General features: G+C 31.8%; 1 protein-coding gene across 1 annotated transcript; it reads right to left on the bottom strand.

Annotated features, from left to right (window-relative positions):
* Window positions 1–7,050: 7,050 nt before the first annotated feature.
* On the bottom strand, window positions 7,051–19,192 carry LOC143253129 (transmembrane protein 41B-like). The gene is made up of 7 exons (XM_076506447.1): window positions 19,045–19,192; window positions 13,169–13,295; window positions 12,207–12,335; window positions 11,966–12,059; window positions 11,496–11,600; window positions 11,150–11,288; window positions 7,051–9,189 (listed from the first exon to the last, which is right to left on the bottom strand). The coding sequence occupies exons 1-7, from the start codon at window positions 19,169–19,171 to the stop codon at window positions 9,020–9,022; spliced, it is 891 nt and encodes a 296-aa protein (XP_076362562.1). The 5' UTR covers window positions 19,172–19,192; the 3' UTR covers window positions 7,051–9,019.
* Window positions 19,193–19,892: the final 700 nt, after the last annotated feature.

Here is a 19,892-nt window from a genome sequence, read left to right as displayed (position 1 = left end):
GGGCAAAGTAGGAGGAGGTTGAGTAATAAGGATAGACACTTTCTGGAAGTGAACAAAAGATTGAGTTAATCGTGTTGTCAGAGGAGACAAAGACAGACCTAGCTACATCAACCTTGGATTTAAAAGAATCTGGAAGACCCCCAAATTAAGGAAGGAGCCTGACAAGATCCTGCAGGAATGAATAAGGGAGACACTCCTACAAGTAATGCATCTCTAGTAACAACAGCAGAATGCCTAGGTATTAAGGGAAATGCAGAGGCAAATAAATGAGCTGCAGTGGAGCAAAGAGAACTGAGTTCGTCAGATAAAAGTTCAAAGGAGCAACAAAAAATATCCAACAAAGTATAGAAGAAACATGCGTCTTGCAGTAAAATAAAATAAAAAGGCAAACCCTTGAGAACTGTGCCTGATTAAAATGAATATTGGCCTCAAAATTTGAGCCCCAAAGATCAAGGAGAAGACGTAGTTGCTGAGAATCTAAATACAGATCTGAAAGCAATGGTACAGCAATGAATAGGTAGGTCTAATAGGTAAAGGAGATGAGGCATGCAAGCAACTGACTGTAATTGGTTCAAAAATCGCTGCACCTGAACCCTTATATCATATGATGGAAAAAAACAAAAATAAAGTTAGAAGATGGAATTTTACCCAATGGGGATGGGGAAACACTGGAGGAGATAGGGGAAACTTGAAATATACCACATATCTGGTTATCCAGCTGCAAAAATGATGAGTTGTAGAGTGTGACAAACGAATATAAGGTGCTGGAAAATGCAAATCCATATTGTTTTCTCTTTCACTCTTCATCATCAGAAATACTGTCAGGTAGAAAAAAGGCAGAAATAACCAACATATATATTAATCTAGTTCCCTGCTAATTAAAACCTGTACCTCCTCTGCAGATACAAAACCGATACATGGGTAGAAATATCAGTAGTATTGTTAACCATAATGCATTCTTAGTTTCCTTCTAATTTGGTAACAATAAAAAAATGTGAAACAACTGAATGCAAACACAGTGAAAGAAAACTGTTTATAAAATTTAAATGTCAACAAAACAGTAAATGTCATAAACAGTAATCACATGTGAAATAATATACAATTAAACAATGCTATGCCAGTCGAAAAAGTGAGGATTGAACAGGAACATCCGAGGAACCCAAATGCACCAATATACGCAACACAATACTATTGGTAGAGGGTGGTCACATACAACACAAATGTTCAAAAGTGAATCAAAATTTGTAATATAAACTGGTTTGCTGAGCATAAAAACTTTTTAGCAATATGTTTGGGGGTTGAAAGTAGGAGGAGATAGTTTGGTGTAAGATTCTCTTATCTTTATCGTTGCTAATGAAAGTCATTAGCCCTCAAGAAGGATTGACTCTGTATGAATAAACATGTAGTTGTTGATTCTTTTAAGTTTTATCCAGATTCTTGTTTAAGTTACATCAAATTTTCATTTTATATAATCTCTTCATCTCCTCCCTTGTAAATACATCTCCTGAACGAGTTGTACCTGTTGTTCTTGTGTATGAAACACAGAGCTTTTTTTTCTTCTGACCATTTCTTTCCTTAGTTTATTCAGGTCAGATATCAATTTAATTCTATTACAAATTTTTTGACAAACTACTTACTAGAGTGGTCACTATTCTTGCCCCAAACTGTTTACAGTTTAATGGTTACCAGTAGGCATTTATGGTACTAATATTCTAGTAAGTGTTGTAGCACCTTATGTTGATGGATGTTTTAAAGTATTTTTCACTTATACAAATAAAATAAACACAGTTTATATACAGTATTGAAAATAATTATGGAAACAGAGTTAAGTACAGAATACAAATACAGTAATGTCTTGTGAGGCACTCAGGAAGGGTTCCTGAAAACAGAGGTCTAAAGGAAGCAGCTCTAAACAGGGTCACTTTAACAATACATATATGGAGGTATGTAACATAATACATTGTTTCTTATCTGTGAATGATGTATTAGTATTTTATTTAAGTACCGATAAGCATAAATTGTTACAATACAGTATTGTTTAAGTAAATGAGCACAAAACAGTCTTAGAAAGTACAGAACCATATCAAACCAGTGTTGACTCATAGAGTGGTATGGACCACAGGGTGGAAGGCAGTTGGTAGGCGATGCAGAAAGTATAAGGCAGTAGACATCATGTGACTCTTTATAATGAAGAACACAAGTATTGCAACATTTTAAAAACTCCTGAATTTTCCCTAGTGTGAGAATTGTGGCATCACTTCTCAAAGCATCCAATCATCTCTATTTTATTCAACAACCCTCCAATAAATATGAAATTTAACATCAATTGCTCCCTATATTGTCATTGTAGGGAAAATATTTTTTATTAGCCTTCAATCTTGTTTGGTTACAGAGCCATCAAGTAGAAAATCTGACCTCTCTCTCCTGCCATGCCCACCTGTTACATCTTCTCAATACATGTAGTTCTCACACATAAACAATTATATTATTTATCACCAACAGACAAACAAAGTTTTCATCTATCAAATGATATAATGTATTACACAGTTTTCTGCATAAAGATTTGTAGATCACTTCCTAATGAAATGATTTTTCCATGGGAATGATTTTGTGTAAATGGACGATATTTTAACATTTCATACTGTGTCCCTAGAAATGCCATAAAAATTGTGGTAGCTATGAGATATTGTCTGCTTTTTGCATGTTATCATTCTATGTTCTGTTGCAGTATTTTATTAACTAAAAATTTAGTTCACTACTACCATTACTATGAAAAGTGGTGGTCAGAGAATCATGAAGACAAAGTCTCTGAAAGAGACAAAAGTTCTATAATGATTGTTTCTTTGTTTTGAATTTTGTGCAAAACTACACGAGGGCTATCTGCACTAGCCATCCCTCATTTTGCAGTGTAAGACTGGAGGGAAAGCAGCTAGTCATCACCATCCACTGCCAACTCTTGGGCTACTCTTTTACCAATGAATAGTGCGATTGACCATAACATTATAATGCCCACAAGGCTGAAAGGGCGAGCATGTTTGGTGTGGCGAGGATTCAAACCCGCGACCCTCAGATTATGAGTCGAGTGCCTTAACCACCTGGCCAGGCCAGGCCCATTCTATAATGAATCTGCTTAGAAAGGAATCTTACTGTACTATGGAACTGCACCAGACAACAGCCACCTATTCATAGTTTATAATGTAATTAATTGTCATTTGAGCAATCAGACAATAGTATAAAGAGCAGATAGTCTTATTATTCTTAGTTAAATAAATTTCATGTTTCAGTATGTGCTGCATGGAAAATTGTTAATGGTACATGGAATTAGTACTGTTGAGAGCACAAACAGTTGAAGTAGACAAACGTTTCAAAAGTAATGTTAACAAACTCAGGTTAGAGTCTTTTTAAGATACACGAACATTAAAAAGAGAACTAACTAATGCCTTAGCTTTAAAAAAGTATGAGTGTTATTTCCAGAACAATAAAATACACATTAGCCAAAACTGGCTTTAATGGATGTGAAGCTGCTTAGGAGACATAACCAAGCCAAAAGATGCCCAATCCAAATTCAAAGAATGTGATAAGTAAAGCTGGAGGAATGTTATACTTACAGGAGAACTCATGCTGAAAGTATTTAGCAACAATCCCTTGGATATGGCAGACATAATATAGTTGAAATACTATCACATGCTCTTTTCCTTAAAAAAAGTATTAAGAACTGAATAAAGAATATAACCTGCCTTATACTAATGTCTTATCACAAGACATTATAATCACAATTTACCACCTTAGGAGAGGCATTTGCACAAAAAGACAATATTTTTTCACTTATAAGTCACCCATTGTAACAATATGTTGTTCACTTTTCTAGACTTGTTATTCTAGACAATTCGTATTGTTTTGTAAAATGGTTATGACAGTGCTGGAGCCTTAAGTTTCGAATCTATAACTACACAGTTACTCAAATATTTGTAACCTACCAAGGAAAACAATCATAATTTATTTTGTTCATCAGGGAAATGTGTAGTTAGCTACAGTAAAAACTTATTAGTTTTGAAATTTTTTCAAGAAACTAGAAATTATAATAATGTAAATTTATAAATTCACAAGTTTGATCACAATATTATCATCTTACAAAATTTGAAAATCATGAGGGAATGAATAAAAAGAAAACTAGAAGGTTTATTTAGATAATACTCTTATTGTATTAATGTTAACAATGCTAACTTTTCCACACTATCTACTTTAATGTTTTATTTTTATGATGATGATGTGATACACATCAACATTTTAAATGTAAGGTGTCTAATAACATAACCAGAATTTCAGAATTTTTAAAAGAAGAAACATCCATTATAATAGCATAGCATTTGTGTATTATTCAATTGATTGTGTAACCCTAGTGTGACCACAGTAAGTCTAATTAAAACAATTTTAACATTTTTGTAATATAAAAGTTTTAATTATTACAGCTTTACTCTATAAATATAGCTTAAATAAAGTACAAGTAGCAAAAAAACCTAAAATCTAATCAGACTTTATTACATTAGTTGTATTGTGGCAACAACGTTGTGTAAAATCTCAGTTGAGGAGCACAGCATAATTATAGACTAATCTAATACTTATAACAGAACTACTATGCTTTTTAGATATATGTAACTGGGGCTTTTTCTTTCCCTTAAAAAAAGAAAGGATTCTTGAAGCAGTGAAAAGTTTCTCACATTGGATCACATACATTAAAAAAAAAACACTTGGTACTTTGAACTAGTTGGTCTTATTACATTTGTGTTTTACAAATGTATTGTTTTTATATTTTGGCATTTTATAAAAATTTCCTGCACATAAAATGTAGAATTCTGTGTAAACGCAGCCTCTGCTTCAACATCATCAAAACATGAAAATGGGCTTTATATACTATTGAAGAAAGCACTAACTAAATAATTGGAAGTTTACAATTATTTATTACACTTATACACAAATAATATTCTAAATAAATAAAATACATAAAAGGAAAACAACAAGACTAGTAGTTTATACAAATCTGTGACTGAAGTCAAACACTCTAGTTAATACATCGCATATTTCCTTTCTTGTGGTGTTTATCACCCAGAATAAACACATGAAAATCTTAATTCATATGATAAGTCTAAAAAATGAAGTAAGATTTTTTTGCTAACTTGATTTCCACTACTATTAATAACAGTATAAAGTTTTATGCAAAAATGTTAAGTCTTATTTTATTAAAAGTTTGACAATAATTTATATATTACTGCATGAAATATTGTCCTTTTATGCATTTACTTTCCATTAGGTTTTTCAAAATATTAATAAAACTTTTTAATAGCTTTTGCATCTTGATATCATGTGGATACATGAGGAGCTGAGAACTTGAGTTTTTGAGTTATACCAGCTGCAATCAGCCCAGTATCTTAATCTGATAGTAAACATAAAACATTTCCAAGTTCAATGACTTTCTAAAAGAAAGGTGTAATAAGGTCTAGGAAATAAAAAATTAAATGCTGAATGCACAAAAAATTAAAAGGTTAGATATTTCAAGCTTTAACTATTTTAATAGATTGTATACACTGACTATGACCCCAACCTGACTTTCAGTTTTCATAACTTTACCATGTTTTGTGCATCTTCATGATACACAAATAAACAATACACATTACTAATCTTTAGTAGAAAGCAAAACCAAAATTCTCAAGTATTTTTAATAAATATTTGCCAATGCTTATATGAAGTTAAAATGTTAACTGCTCTGAATGCAAAGTGATTTTCATGTTAAGATTAAAAATAAAATCTTCACTTAAACATATTCAAATTTCATTCTACTAATCTCTAAGATCTCCTGTATAAATATCAAACATTTTTTTCTCAGAAAAACTATATTTTATGCTATATTTTTGTCTCCTAATGCTATATGGGGATATTCAATTTGACCACCCTCACAGCCATCATAAACTTTAAAAGCTGAAAAATGTGAAATGAAGTACATAGTACTGTTCTACACTCTTTAATATTGGTCATGAAGTTCCAAAGTGCTTCCCCTAAACATTTCTACTTATAGCCTTTTCACATCTATTTTACTGTTAGTGACTTAAGTAACAATTTGATCATATCTGAGCTCTGAGAATGCAGCAGGATAGGATTTACCAGTTTGTTTGTAATATAATGGTTGCAAAGAGATTTGTCTAAATTAATGAAAGTGCAAAAAAAATGTTTATGCAAGACTCTGTACAAAGTCCAGATTGATCCATTAAATTTGGTAGGTATTGAGATGTTAAGTTAATTATCTTCCCAGAGTGATCAGCATTTGCAAGTATAGGTGTATAAAGTGTTTAAGTGCTTAGAAATTAGCATGTACATATGTTATTATCTTTTTTTAAAAAAAAACATAGCACAATAAATAAATATGTAGCAAAACAATGATTTCTAGTACATATGTTGTTAAAAAATGATTTGTACTTGTGCATCATACAAGCTAAGCCTCAGTGTAAGTCTATATTATCTAAAATATGGAGGGGTGAGGAAGAAAAATTATTTTTGTTGATTTTAGAAAACCAACAAAATAATTAAATTACTATACTGTTATAGATAAAACAATTTAAATTTATCTAGCTTTCTAACTAAGCTATATGTGTGGATTTTAAAACATCTAAGTTCTGTTCAAAGCAATGATTTACTCAGCAAACTTCAAAATTTCCTCTCATATACAAGTTTCCCTGCAAGCCAATTACAAATGACTAAAGCTTTATTTAGTTTGAGATGCACTTTTTCTGTTTATTAAAAGATGTGTACTTAAGACAAGTAGGTGTGAATAGACAAAAAATGTCAAAAGAATGGATTAGTGGGAAGGGTTAACCTCATAGGTTTGTAAGATATATTAAAATCTTGGCTAATTGAAAAGATGTAAGGTTCTCATTTTGTATTCTAATTTATAGAAATTTGAAGTTTGTTTCTAATTTGCTAACCACAACAGACATTATATGGTAGAAGCAATAAATTACAAAACCAGTATTAATATAACATACTATATGACACACAAAAAAGGATATTTAGCATTTTTAATACCTTCTTTCAAATGAACAAAACATTATAAAATTTTAATTATAAAATATGTTGTGATGCCAATTTTACTGATATACAATAATAAAATTCTTTAAAGTTTGAAAATAACTCTTTAAAACATCGTGACATGTTTCCCTTGACTTGTATGTTGAGTTAAGAGAGAAATAAATGTGTTAAAATTTTAAAATTGAAAGATGAAATGTTGAAACAAACTGAACATGCATAGAATAACATTATTTGTCACTTTTAAGCTTAAAAGTAAACTACAAAATATACTGAGGTAAGTGTTTACCTTTAAACTTGCAAATATCTAATAACTGATTTACAACTTATACAATTCTTCATCTATAGACAAAGAACCATAATTTTGTTTACAGCTTTTACACTTCACATCTGACCTCCAATTTTGTAAAGGACTGTGCAAGTATCAAATCAACTAGCTATGCTATTTTTGTATAGTAGAATGATATACTCCAGGTTCATGGATTATTGATAAATAACATAAAAATCAAGGAAGATTCTTTAACATGTAATTAAAAATAAAGTAATAGAAAACTAAATGCTACTGAAACAGCATTATATTTGGAATAGCTCCTTCCAAATATCCAAATAAACATTTTTAAAAATTGTGAAAAAAATTAAAAAGTCTTGGCCTATCATTTTGAAAAAAATACTCAACATTTTAGTGTACATTCTATAAGTACATGTAATCTTAAGCTTACCTAATATATAATCATGTGAAGCTAGACATTGTCAAATGTATTAATCATAACTTTCAATATGTGAAACCTTTATCAGTAAGGGGATTTAGGTGTGTTATTATTAAGAAACAACACTCCTTTTTATGCCTATACAGAATGCTTTCTCAAATAAACTAGGTCTTTGACCAACTAATTTTTAGAGTTCACTGGCTTATTTCATGAAATTGATGGTAAATTCTTACATGTACTTTCTCATAAACTTCTTCAAGCACATAATTTCTTACCTAATGCTATGTATATTTCTAAAGACTAGAGACTAACTGATATAATGTTCTCTCTCAAATCAGCTAGCAATTGTTGTATACTTTATTAGATATTCACTTTACTCTAATCCAGAATATAAACAAATATTTTTAATTGTTGGTACAAATAAGTAGTGTGTTTTTACTTCAATATTGTATTTTAAAAGTGATTTTATTTTATAACAGATATTATAATAGGAATGATTTCTCGTAAAATTTCTTCTCTTGGGAAGTCTTATATTTTCTAAAGTAAAATGTTTAATAATATCCAAAAAAAAAGTAAAAACTGAAACCTTTAAAAATATAAACATACATCCATTATTACATTATCATCATAATTTTTATAGGCATGATTTGAAGCATGAAGGAATGTTTTGAACAAAATAAGGAAAACTTTCATGAAATAGTGCTTATCAAAATGGATAAAATTTCAAGAGTAAAACACCATTCTGGTAAATAAACATACAAATACCACTTATTTCAACTATGTCACAGCTTCTGTTACAAAATGAGAAATAATGAGAAGAGGTAATTCATAAGTTATGCTGCAGAAAATTATTACTTTTCCATGTGAACAATTTTTAATACTGGTAGGAGATCTACATATCATTTTCTTTGTTTTTGTACCATTATAGTTGTTAAGATCATATTTTATATCTGTAAACTTACGGAACTGCTTTTTTTATAACAATGTAATGTTGTATTATTCTATGTATTTGCTTTTAAGGGTATCAGTTGAGAATATTTTACTTTAAATAAAAATTTTAAATATGACATTCTTGTTTAGAAGCAAGTTAAAATAATTCTTGTCACCCAATAAATATAGATGTTAACAAGAAATATTACAATGTTCTTAAAAATGAAATTTAACAAACTAACACACTACAAATAATTCTTACCACTTTTAACATCTTTAATAATGACCAGTCATAACTTCACTCATAATCAATCAAACTTCTCCTTCAATGTTTTTTTAAATAGAACAGGTATCATTGACAAAAGAGCAAAAACAATTAGCACAGTTAGAGATGTCCATGAGAAAGCATCACGTGATGAAGTCAACTGATGCAGTGTTGTTCCAGCTTGAATCGCAACAAATGATGGAGGAGCCACACCTAAAAGTTTTTTTTTTTCTTTTATTATTGGCTTAAGTTCAACACTAATGCTAACACAAAAAAAAAGAAGATAAACTTCACTCCATAAAACTAGAATGTGAACTTGGAATACCATTGAATGTCTTAATATGATGTTTTATTTGTGTGGTACATAAATAATAATCTCTCAAAAAATTTGGTAGTTTAGGTACTTTTTTCTTTTAAAAATCAGTACTTTAAAAGCTTTAATCAATCTGACAAGATTTTTTAAAGTTATGACACTATTCTGCAATTCAAGGTATGACAATCATCTCAAAACCCTTATAGGTAATAGAAGCTATAAAAACAACAACAAGAATGTGTTCTTTAACACTCCTACGAAAAGTGGGGCCTATTAGGCCCCAGAGCAACTTGAAAGGTTATTAATATTAGGCTAATAAATTTGTATTTAAATGAAATTGCCATCAATTCTCATAAACTTACTTTTATCTTACCTAAATAAGATAAAATATTAATCTTTTAATTAATATAAAACCAATTATATAAGTACATTAGTGTAATTATATACACTATATATAAGTGTATATATAATTATTATATATTTTAATATATAAATATATATTTATAATATACAATATTATAAAGTATTGTAATAATTTTACAATCTATACTGATTACAAACCCATAAAAGTTAAAACTTTCAAAAGATAATATATAGTTTAAGAATATTAAAGTAGTACTGATCCTATTATTGTCACAATAGCCTGTGACAAATTGCAAAAACAACACTGTGTTTTTTAATAATTAATTATTATTATTAATTGACACTACTAAAAAAGGAGTAGTAATTAATTATTCATTTCATCAATAATTCATGATTGGTAAGGAACATAAGTTAAAATGAATTTAAATTTGATTCATTTCATCAAATGAAATGGCAATTTCATTTAAATACAAATTTATTAGCCTAATATTAATAACCTTTCAAGTTGCTCTGGGGCCTATTAGGCCCCACTTTTCATAGGAGTGTTAAAATCAAATTAATTAAACTGGATAATTATAAGAAAACGTAACAATGGTTTAAAGGTACAAAATTTGACAATGTCTAATAAATCAACTACATATCAAAATGAAAGACTTTTCATACTCAATAAATTGAAAATCTTGTGTTTAGAAATTAGTTATACTTCAGAAAAATAAGTTTTTAAAAAGTGCAGTGCAATGTAATAAAGCTTGCAAATATAAAGGATAATGAATGAAACTACTGTGATAAGCATATGACCTTCACTGGGACACAAACATAGCTTAGCATACATCTTTCTAATAATTTTACAATCTATACTGATTACAAACCCATAAAAGTTAAAATTTTCAAAAGATAATATATAGTTTAAGAATATTAAAGTAGTACTGATCCTTAAAACTGGGCAAATTGACATGCTGAGGAAACTGTTTAACACTCATTATAACCTTCGTGTCGAGTATTAAACAAAAGTATGATGTCACATTCTATGAAAATACACTAAGTTATATATGTCATATACATAATTAATGTGACACAGATGAAGAAATACATAAATAAACTGTTTTTACACCATAACTTACTATGGAATGATAAAACATAAAAATTGATATACATGAAGTGTTCAGTAGTGTTTCCTCAGCATGTAAATTTGCCCAGTTTTAAGGGTCAATGGTAATTTGAAAGGAAATACCACCAAAATATACTTCTTGAGTTCATCATATTTAACTATAAGATTACTTAATAATTATGAAATTGCATGTGTGTGTAAATGCTTATATATCCTATGCTAACATTTAAATTAGACAATTAAAAATAGCCTGTGACAAATTTTATCAAGTCTAATAACAAAAATTACAGCCTTGGCATTTTCACTAGAATACTAGTTTTAACCTTGTGTTTTAATAAGGTGATGACTAAGCTTAAATAATAATGTTCAGGTTAAAAAAAATAGCAAACCTAGGAATGTTCCCAAAAAGAAGGGTGTCAGTGGAACATCTATCACAGGAGAAGTGATGTTTATGAACCAATTAGGAAGGAAAGGAGTGATACGAAGGAATATTATATAGTTCAGAAGATGAGATCTGTGTCGACTCACCTAAACATAAAGAAAGTGTAATCTAAAATTTCAGATTCAGTTTCACAAATACAAGATAATTATTTTGTCTTTATGAAACTTGTAGTTTAAGTGCATCATAAAACATAATACAAAAATCACAATTACTTAAAAAAACAAAAACAAAGATACAATAGCAATCTTGGTACTGAGACCTCATTAGTTATGACAAAATAAAATTTCACTCACATGTCCTGCCCACTCTGCTGCTCGAACTGGTAGGTATTTCAAGACTAGTTTACGTCCAACCAAATAAAAAAGAATATAACAAAAGGATGCTCCTAGAGCAGAACACTAAAAAGAGAATGGTCGTAAAGTAAATTAGAAATGACTATTCTTTTAATAAAGTTTATCTGTTTGAAGTTAAGCACTAAGCTACTCAGTGGGCTGTGTTCTGCCCATTACAAGTATCAAAGCCTGGTAGAAACCGTAGACATACTACTGTGCCCCTGAGGAGCATTTTAATAAAGACACTGATTAGTAGTACAATATTAACAAAAAAACCTTTATCAATTTAAGAAGAATAACCTCTACCAATTTTCTTCTTAGATAATTTTATAATAAAGATACTTATAACTTTAGAAATATTCACTTTATTACAAATAATTATGACTCAGATTAATAAATCCTAAAACATTAAAATTTAATACATTACTTACCAAACATACTAATGTAAGGGCTAAAGGAAAAGGAAACAGAAAGCCAGAAAGTATACTTAAGAATATTGATCCTGGAATTGCAAATGACTGAAGGCTGAAAAAAGTTAAGAAAAATTACTGCAAACCAAGTGTACATTTTTTCAATAGTTTCATAATTGTTTCTTCAAACCTTAAACAGCTGAGTAACAGAGAGATGTGAACACAAAGATTATAGCTATCACTTGGATTACTAAAAGGATACAATATATAAGTGAGAAAGTAACCTCCAATAACAGTGTAGAAATGATCATCTGTATAACGAGAGAGAACCTTTCCCAAGTTTTTAGCATCATCAATGTTTTTTGGAAGTTTAATATGAAGTTTTTCATCTCTGGAAACATGTAAAAAAACATTTTCAGATACTATATCTGTTTATAACAACTACCACTTAGCTCATGAACAAATAAATAATAGCTATTAAACATTTACCTGTAATATACTTTTAGAAATCTGATACTGAACAAAATTTAAGTACCACTAATCTGCTCATAAGCTTTACTTGAAAAATCAACTTTTTATTACTGAACTTTGTCTAATATAAATATGTTTAAGTATTTAATTCCAAAACTTGCCACAATGAACTTAAAAGATTTTTGTTAATTATTTGGGAAAGTATGTCCCTTGATTCTTATTATTATTTTACACAAATAACCCATATGCTAGATGCACTTGTATGGCATCCCCAAAAGTGTTCTCTCTCAAGAGTAAATAAAACCAAAATTAAGAGCAACAAATATTTTTTTCTTGTTTTTGAAGCTCATATATCATGCTATGATGTACCCTACATAGTGAATTTGTGTGTGTGTGTGTGTGTGTGAGATTAATTCCATGTACATATTTTATTCACATCATAACAGTACAAATTGCAATGTTAAGCATCACCTGTGTGATGTAATTTTAAGATATAATCACTAATTGACTAACACACAACACACTATTTTATAGTCGTGCAAGTGGCTAAATGACTCCTCTTAGGTGGCCATCAGACCTCTTTTTGGGGAAATTAAAAATATCATTATCATGCTTCTTGAATATAATAGTGACAGATACAAATATTAATTATGAGTTATACCTTGAAAAAAGAAGTAAAATAGTCTACAGTTCCTGTAGAAAATTCTTTATGTGACTTCATAAACATCCACACATAAAATACTGTATACTCACTCCTGTAATTCTGGAAAGTTGTAATAAACAATTCCCAAACTCAAAAGTGAAGACAGAAAAATGGCTACCAAAATTGTAATGGATTTTCTTGCACTTCCCTCTATCACTGTGTCCTTTTGAGTAATCTCTGAAATAGAATTCCACTATTGAAAAAGTATTGTGGGAGATAAGCAAAAAAAAAAGATTTTATAAATAGTATTAAAAAATACAATATAAATGCAGTTTAAACCATTTTAATGCAAGTTAACAAACACAATGACATGACTTTTAACCCATGAACCGTCTTGGAAAGGGTTAATAAAATTTTTTAATACTCTATCTCAACAGTAGGCTCTGGTAGAGTCCGAGTGGATGGGTTGAGCACTATCCATTACCCTTGCCCCAATGTGGATTTTGGAAAGTAAGCATACTCAGGGAATCAACATCAATTACCTGGTGGAATTCAATAAAATATGGTGTGTAGGTTGAAGAATAGCAACTGGAGAAAGTCAAAATCCAAAAAGAGACATTAGAACCAGATATGAAGATAATGGGAGACAAATGTGTAGTCATCCATGGGCCCACATGAAAAATCTTATATAAGCATCAGTGAAAGTGACACAAAAGGAAGAGACAAGTGATGAATCTGATGCAGTAGAGTGTGAAAAAGCCTACAAGCTTCAATATCCAGAGGAGTTGGTAGACACATCCTGTAAAGATAAAAGATGAAAGATTCCTGGACAGAAAAGGGTCCCAAGGTAGAAACAATGATGGGAACCCCAAAAGGGAGACTATATGCTAAGTAATACCAAACAGTCCAAACTGAATACAGCAAGTGATATACATCTGAAGAAATGGAATTGAGAAATCAAAAGGGAAAGAAACAGGAGAGAAAGAATAATCATCTTCTCAAACAGCCAAATTCTAAGGAAATATTGCTCAGTTGGGATAGAGAAAAAAATAATGTATTATAAAAAAGACTAGAGGAAGAACTGTTGGCATAAACATCTGAATGAGGATAACTATGGTTAAGAAAAAGAAGGAAATATGTCTTCAGAAAAAGATTTTTTAAGGAACATGAAGTCCACAGTTCATACAGAACTTATGTAAAAGCATGTAAAATTACATTAAAATCTCAGACAGGCATGGGAGTAGAACAAAGAGGTTGGTGAAGAAAGAAGAATCTGAACAAATTGGAGAGGACAGACAGGTAAGATAAAACCAAGCAGTAATAGGTAAGGCAAATTAGTTGACCAAGTCACCCAATCATTAATGATGATGGAAACTGACAATCCATGGTTGAATAACCACATGAAAAGGTTTAAAAGGTGGGCCATAAAAGGGCAGTCTGGAGGAAGGGAGAGGTAGATGGTTGGTTGGTTTGGCATTTAATGATGCAAAGCAGCTAAGCTATCTGCACCAAACATCTGGTAAAAAAAAAAAGAATAAAATAATAAAAATTTGTAAAAAGAAATGAAGATAAAACAAAGTTTAATTTTTGAATTAAAAATTTAAATAGCATAAATCCAAGTTTTAAATCTAGTTTACAACAGTAAGAGAGAAAGTAAAGTAATAAAGTTTTAAAAGACTTCCTGTAGCATAATCTTAATTACAATAACTTGCCAGGATGACTAACAGGTAAGTTCAAAAATCATTGTTAGTCACCTGAAGTTGGCCTTTCCAGTCCTGGTTTCAATTTATTTGACATTACAGCCATTGTGTAATTTCGTATTGAACTAATTGTACTTTTCTTCGTGAAAAGGAATCATATATAAAAGAAGAAAAAAAGAAGTCTAATTTATGAAGTAAAAACTTAAATAGTGTTAAAAACTAAAAACATTTGTAGAGTTGATAGTGTCACAATTGCCAATGACACTGTCCAATGTTAGGGATAAACCTTGGGACAAAACGTGTCTAAAATGGTGCCATCGTTGAGAGTTGTAACAAGGGCAAGACAGTAAAATGTGGCTTATCGTGACCCGAGTATCACACAGACAACACATTGGTGCATCAGTCTCGAATAATCTAGTCAGAACAACTTACTCTTTCCAATCCTTAAGGAAACAAGAAAGCCAAAGTCCAATAGAGGGTCTTGTCTGGAAAAGCTTGTTTTTACGTTGATCACTCCAAGTAGATTCCCAATTGACATGGAGCTGAGCCTTGAATAAAGAATCATAGTCCATGTATGGAACAGGTATAGCAGTGATTGCACCAGAGCAGACAGACTTAGCTGCTGTGTTGGCACGCACCTTCCCACAAATACCAACGTGGCCTGGTATCTGGAAGAACTGGATAGAAGTAGATGTTAAAGATAGGCCAGTCACTTTTGAATATTGTTGAGAACAGGGTGAGAATTGATGTGAAGCAACTCCAGGGCCAGTAAAGAACTAAGCATGTCAGTATAAATAGTGCAATTCAAGTACTGCTTACCTTCTATGTGATCCAGAGCAAGAGAAATGGCATAAATTTCAGTAGTAAACACAGAAACTGTAGAGGGGATTCTGTGCACAACCACCAAACCACAACAAACCAAGTCAGAGCCCACAGAGTCACCTGATTTCAAACCATCCATATAAATAGGAATGGAGGGATAGTTCGAAAGATGTTCAGTAAATAAAATACGGTACTCCCAATTGGGAGTATCTGCTTCTCACAGATAACTTAAAGAAAGGGATAGGTCACATTTGGGGATTGTAATATGCCATGGTGGGATGGGCTGACCAATGGATACAGCAATGTTATCCAAGTACAGACCCAATTCATCCAAATGCACCTCGATATGAAGGCTAAAAGTAACAATGGTTGATCATCTGTTCTAAAAAAGCATGGCCCACTCAGAGAGGAAAACACATTCCCAGCTGAGATGCTGTGGTAAGGATCGAAGTTCCGAAGCATACAGTAAAGGCAGTTGCAAATGGCAGAGGTGTAGAGGAAGTTCATGAGACTCTGCATATAAGCTTTGAACTGGGCAAGTGCAGAAAGCCCCAGTGCAGAGCCAAAGTCCTTGATGATGAATGGGGTCCAGCATCTTTAAGGCTGAGGTCCTGGCAGAGCCATACACCAGTGACCCATAATTTAGTTTTGATTGAATAAGAGCATGATATATCTTTAGCATAGAACACTGATCTGCTCCCCAAATGGTGAAAGAGAAGGCACAGATGATGTTCAATGCTCTTGTACATTTGACTCGTAGCTGTTTGATAAGTGGTATAAAGGTCAGATTGTGGTCAAAGAAAAGCCCCAAGAACTTTGTCTAAGGGACCACAGGAAGCACAACTTCACTGACACAGAGTTCAGGATCAGGGTGAATACCTTGTTGGCAGAGCAAGAGAAGTTAAAACCATTTGCTGTGCTCCACTTCAGTAAATGATTGACAGCAGTCTGTAGCTGCCACTCAATATACCTCATGTTTGATAACTGACATGAGATGTGAAAGTTGTCAATATAGAGCCCATTTGCACCAGTAAGAGGGAGTTGTTTAGTGATAGCATTAATCTTTATGCTGAAAAGTGTGACACTCAAAACACAGCACTGAGGGACTCCAAGTTCCTGTAAAAAAGATGGGAAAGTGTCGAACCCACACAAGCTTTGAATTGCCTGCCATTAAAAAAGTTTTAATAAAAATGGGCAAATGGCCATGTAACCCACACAAGTGGAGCTCTTGCAAAATTCTATACCTCTATGTAGTATCATAAGCCTCCTGAAGGTCAAAGAATATTGATACAGGATGCTGTCTTTGAGAAAGGCTTCTCTGACTGACATTTCAAGTCAAATCAGGTGGTCAATGGTGGAGTGTTATCATCAGAACCCACACTTGGTAGGCAAGAGGAAGTTGATTTATTTGAGAAACCAAACAAGATGGACATTAACCATGAGCAATTGGATGCAGTTTGAAGGAATCTTGGGATTCTTCCCACATTTAGAGAAAGGTAAGACCAGGGAAAAATGTTTATACCTAGATCTGGCAGGAGAATAATCAGAAGAATAGCAAGAGAAGCAGGAGATAGATGGTGCAGCATTTCATAGTGTACATCACCAGGTCTGACCAATGTATTGCCAGACCAATGAAGGGCCAGCTTGAGTTCCACCAGTGTAAAGGGATGATTATAGTCACAGAGACAATCAGCTCAAAAGGAAAGAGGTGATCACTCTGCTCAAGTCTTGATGGCTAAGAAGGTGGAGGATGAAGCAGAAGTGCTAAATGTCTGGCATAAGCTTTCACTGAGAATATCCAGGTATCAGTTACTTCCTGCCTTCAGAGAACAAGATCAAAAGGGAGACAGAATTATACTGCCCACTGACCTTTTAAATCTTGTTTGTAATTAGTTAGAAAGCTCAAGTGAATGGAATGAGAGAAGTGATAACACTTGAGATTAGCAAAAGTAGGTTGTTTTAAAAGTGACTACACTAGGAGTTTTGAAATAATAAAAATAAGAGCATATTCATATTTCTCTCTCATTGAGAAGGTCTGCAAATAACATGAGTATTCAAAAAATTTCAAAACTTCAGAATTTCAAACACTTTTTACCATTCTGTGAAGAATATGGAAATACACATTATATTAAACACTTCAGTCTTAAGGAAATATAATATGTATGCCCATATTCTTCACATAATGGTAAAAGGTTTTTGAAATTTTGAAATTCATTATTTTCACACAGCATGGGAATATGTATGAAAAATATTTTGATTAAGGAGGATATCAAAATATCATCATCTAAGTTGAGCACTAACATTAAAGATTAAAAACATGATTAATTTTCACATGTTTATTGAAACCAACTTTATGGTATGATTAATGATCTTAATCGTAAAAATTATACTTCTATAAACAAGCACTGACCGATGCAAATTAGCATCAACTTAACAATTTTACAATCATCCAATATGAATATAGCATTAGACATTTTATTCCAAGTATGTTATTATGTTTCATGCATTTGTCTGTACGTTTGTCCATACAAGTGTACAATTTTGTATGAAATGTTCATTGTTCTCATCAATTACAATTTTTAGTTCCTTTTGTATAAGTACCTCTGGATTTTGTTTGTTTTGAATTTCGCGCAAAGCTACACAAGGGCTATCTGCACCAGCCGTCCCTAATTTAGTAGTGTAAGACTAGAGGGAAGGCAGCTAGTCATCACCACCCATTCCCTCAATTGGACTACTCTTTTATCAATAAATAGTGAGATTGACCATCACATTATAATAACCCCATTGCTGAAAGGGTGAGCATGTTTGGTACTATGGAGATTCGAACCTGCTACCCTCAGATTGCGAGTTGAATGCCTTAACCCACCTGGCCACGCTGAACCATAGTTGTTCTGGGAACTACTATGTAATTATAATAAGCAATTAAAACATGCAAACTATACTTGTTTATTTACTACTGAACTGATGTATTTCCATCAAAAGGGCATGTATAAATATAAGGATTGTGCAACAGCATTTAGTATTTCAAAGTACGCTTTTCTCCAAAAGAATGACACTCAAGAAAAATGAATTATGCACTACTTAATTTTATAGCCATAGTAAAAGCTGTTAAAGTAGTCTCTGCCAGATGTAAGCATAACTGTAAATACATCATAAATTATCACAGTATTATTAGAAACACAGTATTATTTTGTTGGTTTAAAATTAAATGCCACAATAAAAATTACATTATATAATACAAATCTAGTAAACCGCATTAAAAGTTTTAGCACCCTTAAAACGATAAAGTATCGTTTAAAAGCAATACGGTTTCAATTATTATTATTCCTTACTTAAAGTTTCACTCCTAATTTCATAAGGAATTATGCCTATAGTATTACTTAGTAGTAGCAATTATTCGGAAAATCTTCCTTTTCAAAACATGATTTAATTTACACTCTGCAGTTACACATAAAGGATCATACTTAAAGAGTCGGTGGGTGCTGTAAACATTTCTTCCACAATATTATCTGAAGGATTTGCACGTTCTTTGACATTTCCTTCTTGTCCCTTGATACTTAATATATCACCCTCATCACCAAATGCAGCCATGATGATGTAAATATAAGTACTGCCATCTATACAAATTGTTATAATTTCTGTATATTAATAATCGTATTAAACTTCAATATGAACCAATTATATAAAATACATATATTCACAATAAAAATATTTCAATTAAGTGTTAGTCTCAAATATTGTTAAAGTAAGCCCTATCATCATATTGAATTTTTACCAAATACACGTGGAATTGATAACTAAAAATCACCTATAAGGTTGTATATATGTATAAACAGCTGGTATGGGTTGAGAAAATTTTCTCGTGTTTTTTTTTTTATAGCAAAGCCACATAGGGCTATCTGCTCAGCCCACCGAGGGGAATCGGAACCATGATCTTAGCGTTGTAAATCTGGAGACATACCGCTGTACTAGCGGGGGGAACAGAATTTTCTCAAACCATACCAGCCGTTTTTACAGAGAACTCTGTCCATTGTGGCCAGTACTTCCTATTGTAGTGCACTGCAGTGTCCTTGCTGTCCCAAAGACAAAGATAACACGGAAACTTGGTAAAGCCTTCTTGGAGACTTATCAGGAATGCCACCATTTTGAAGTCTTCGATAACCTCCCAGCCATACTCATCATACTTCAAGGTTTCTAGCAAAGTCTTAACGCTGTTGTATTCCTCTTTTGGGTCCACCGAATGAGTCAGGGGAAGAGACGTATACTTATTACCGTAATGGAGCAGCACAGCTTTGAGGCTACTGGATGAGCT

The sequence above is a fragment of the Tachypleus tridentatus genome, chromosome 6 (genome assembly GCF_004210375.1).
Source record: "Tachypleus tridentatus isolate NWPU-2018 chromosome 6, ASM421037v1, whole genome shotgun sequence".
In the NCBI taxonomy this organism is placed as follows: domain Eukaryota; kingdom Metazoa; phylum Arthropoda; class Merostomata; order Xiphosura; family Limulidae; genus Tachypleus; species Tachypleus tridentatus.
Note: the sequence above shows the minus strand (reverse complement) of the source record. Positions and strands in the feature narration are given on the sequence as shown.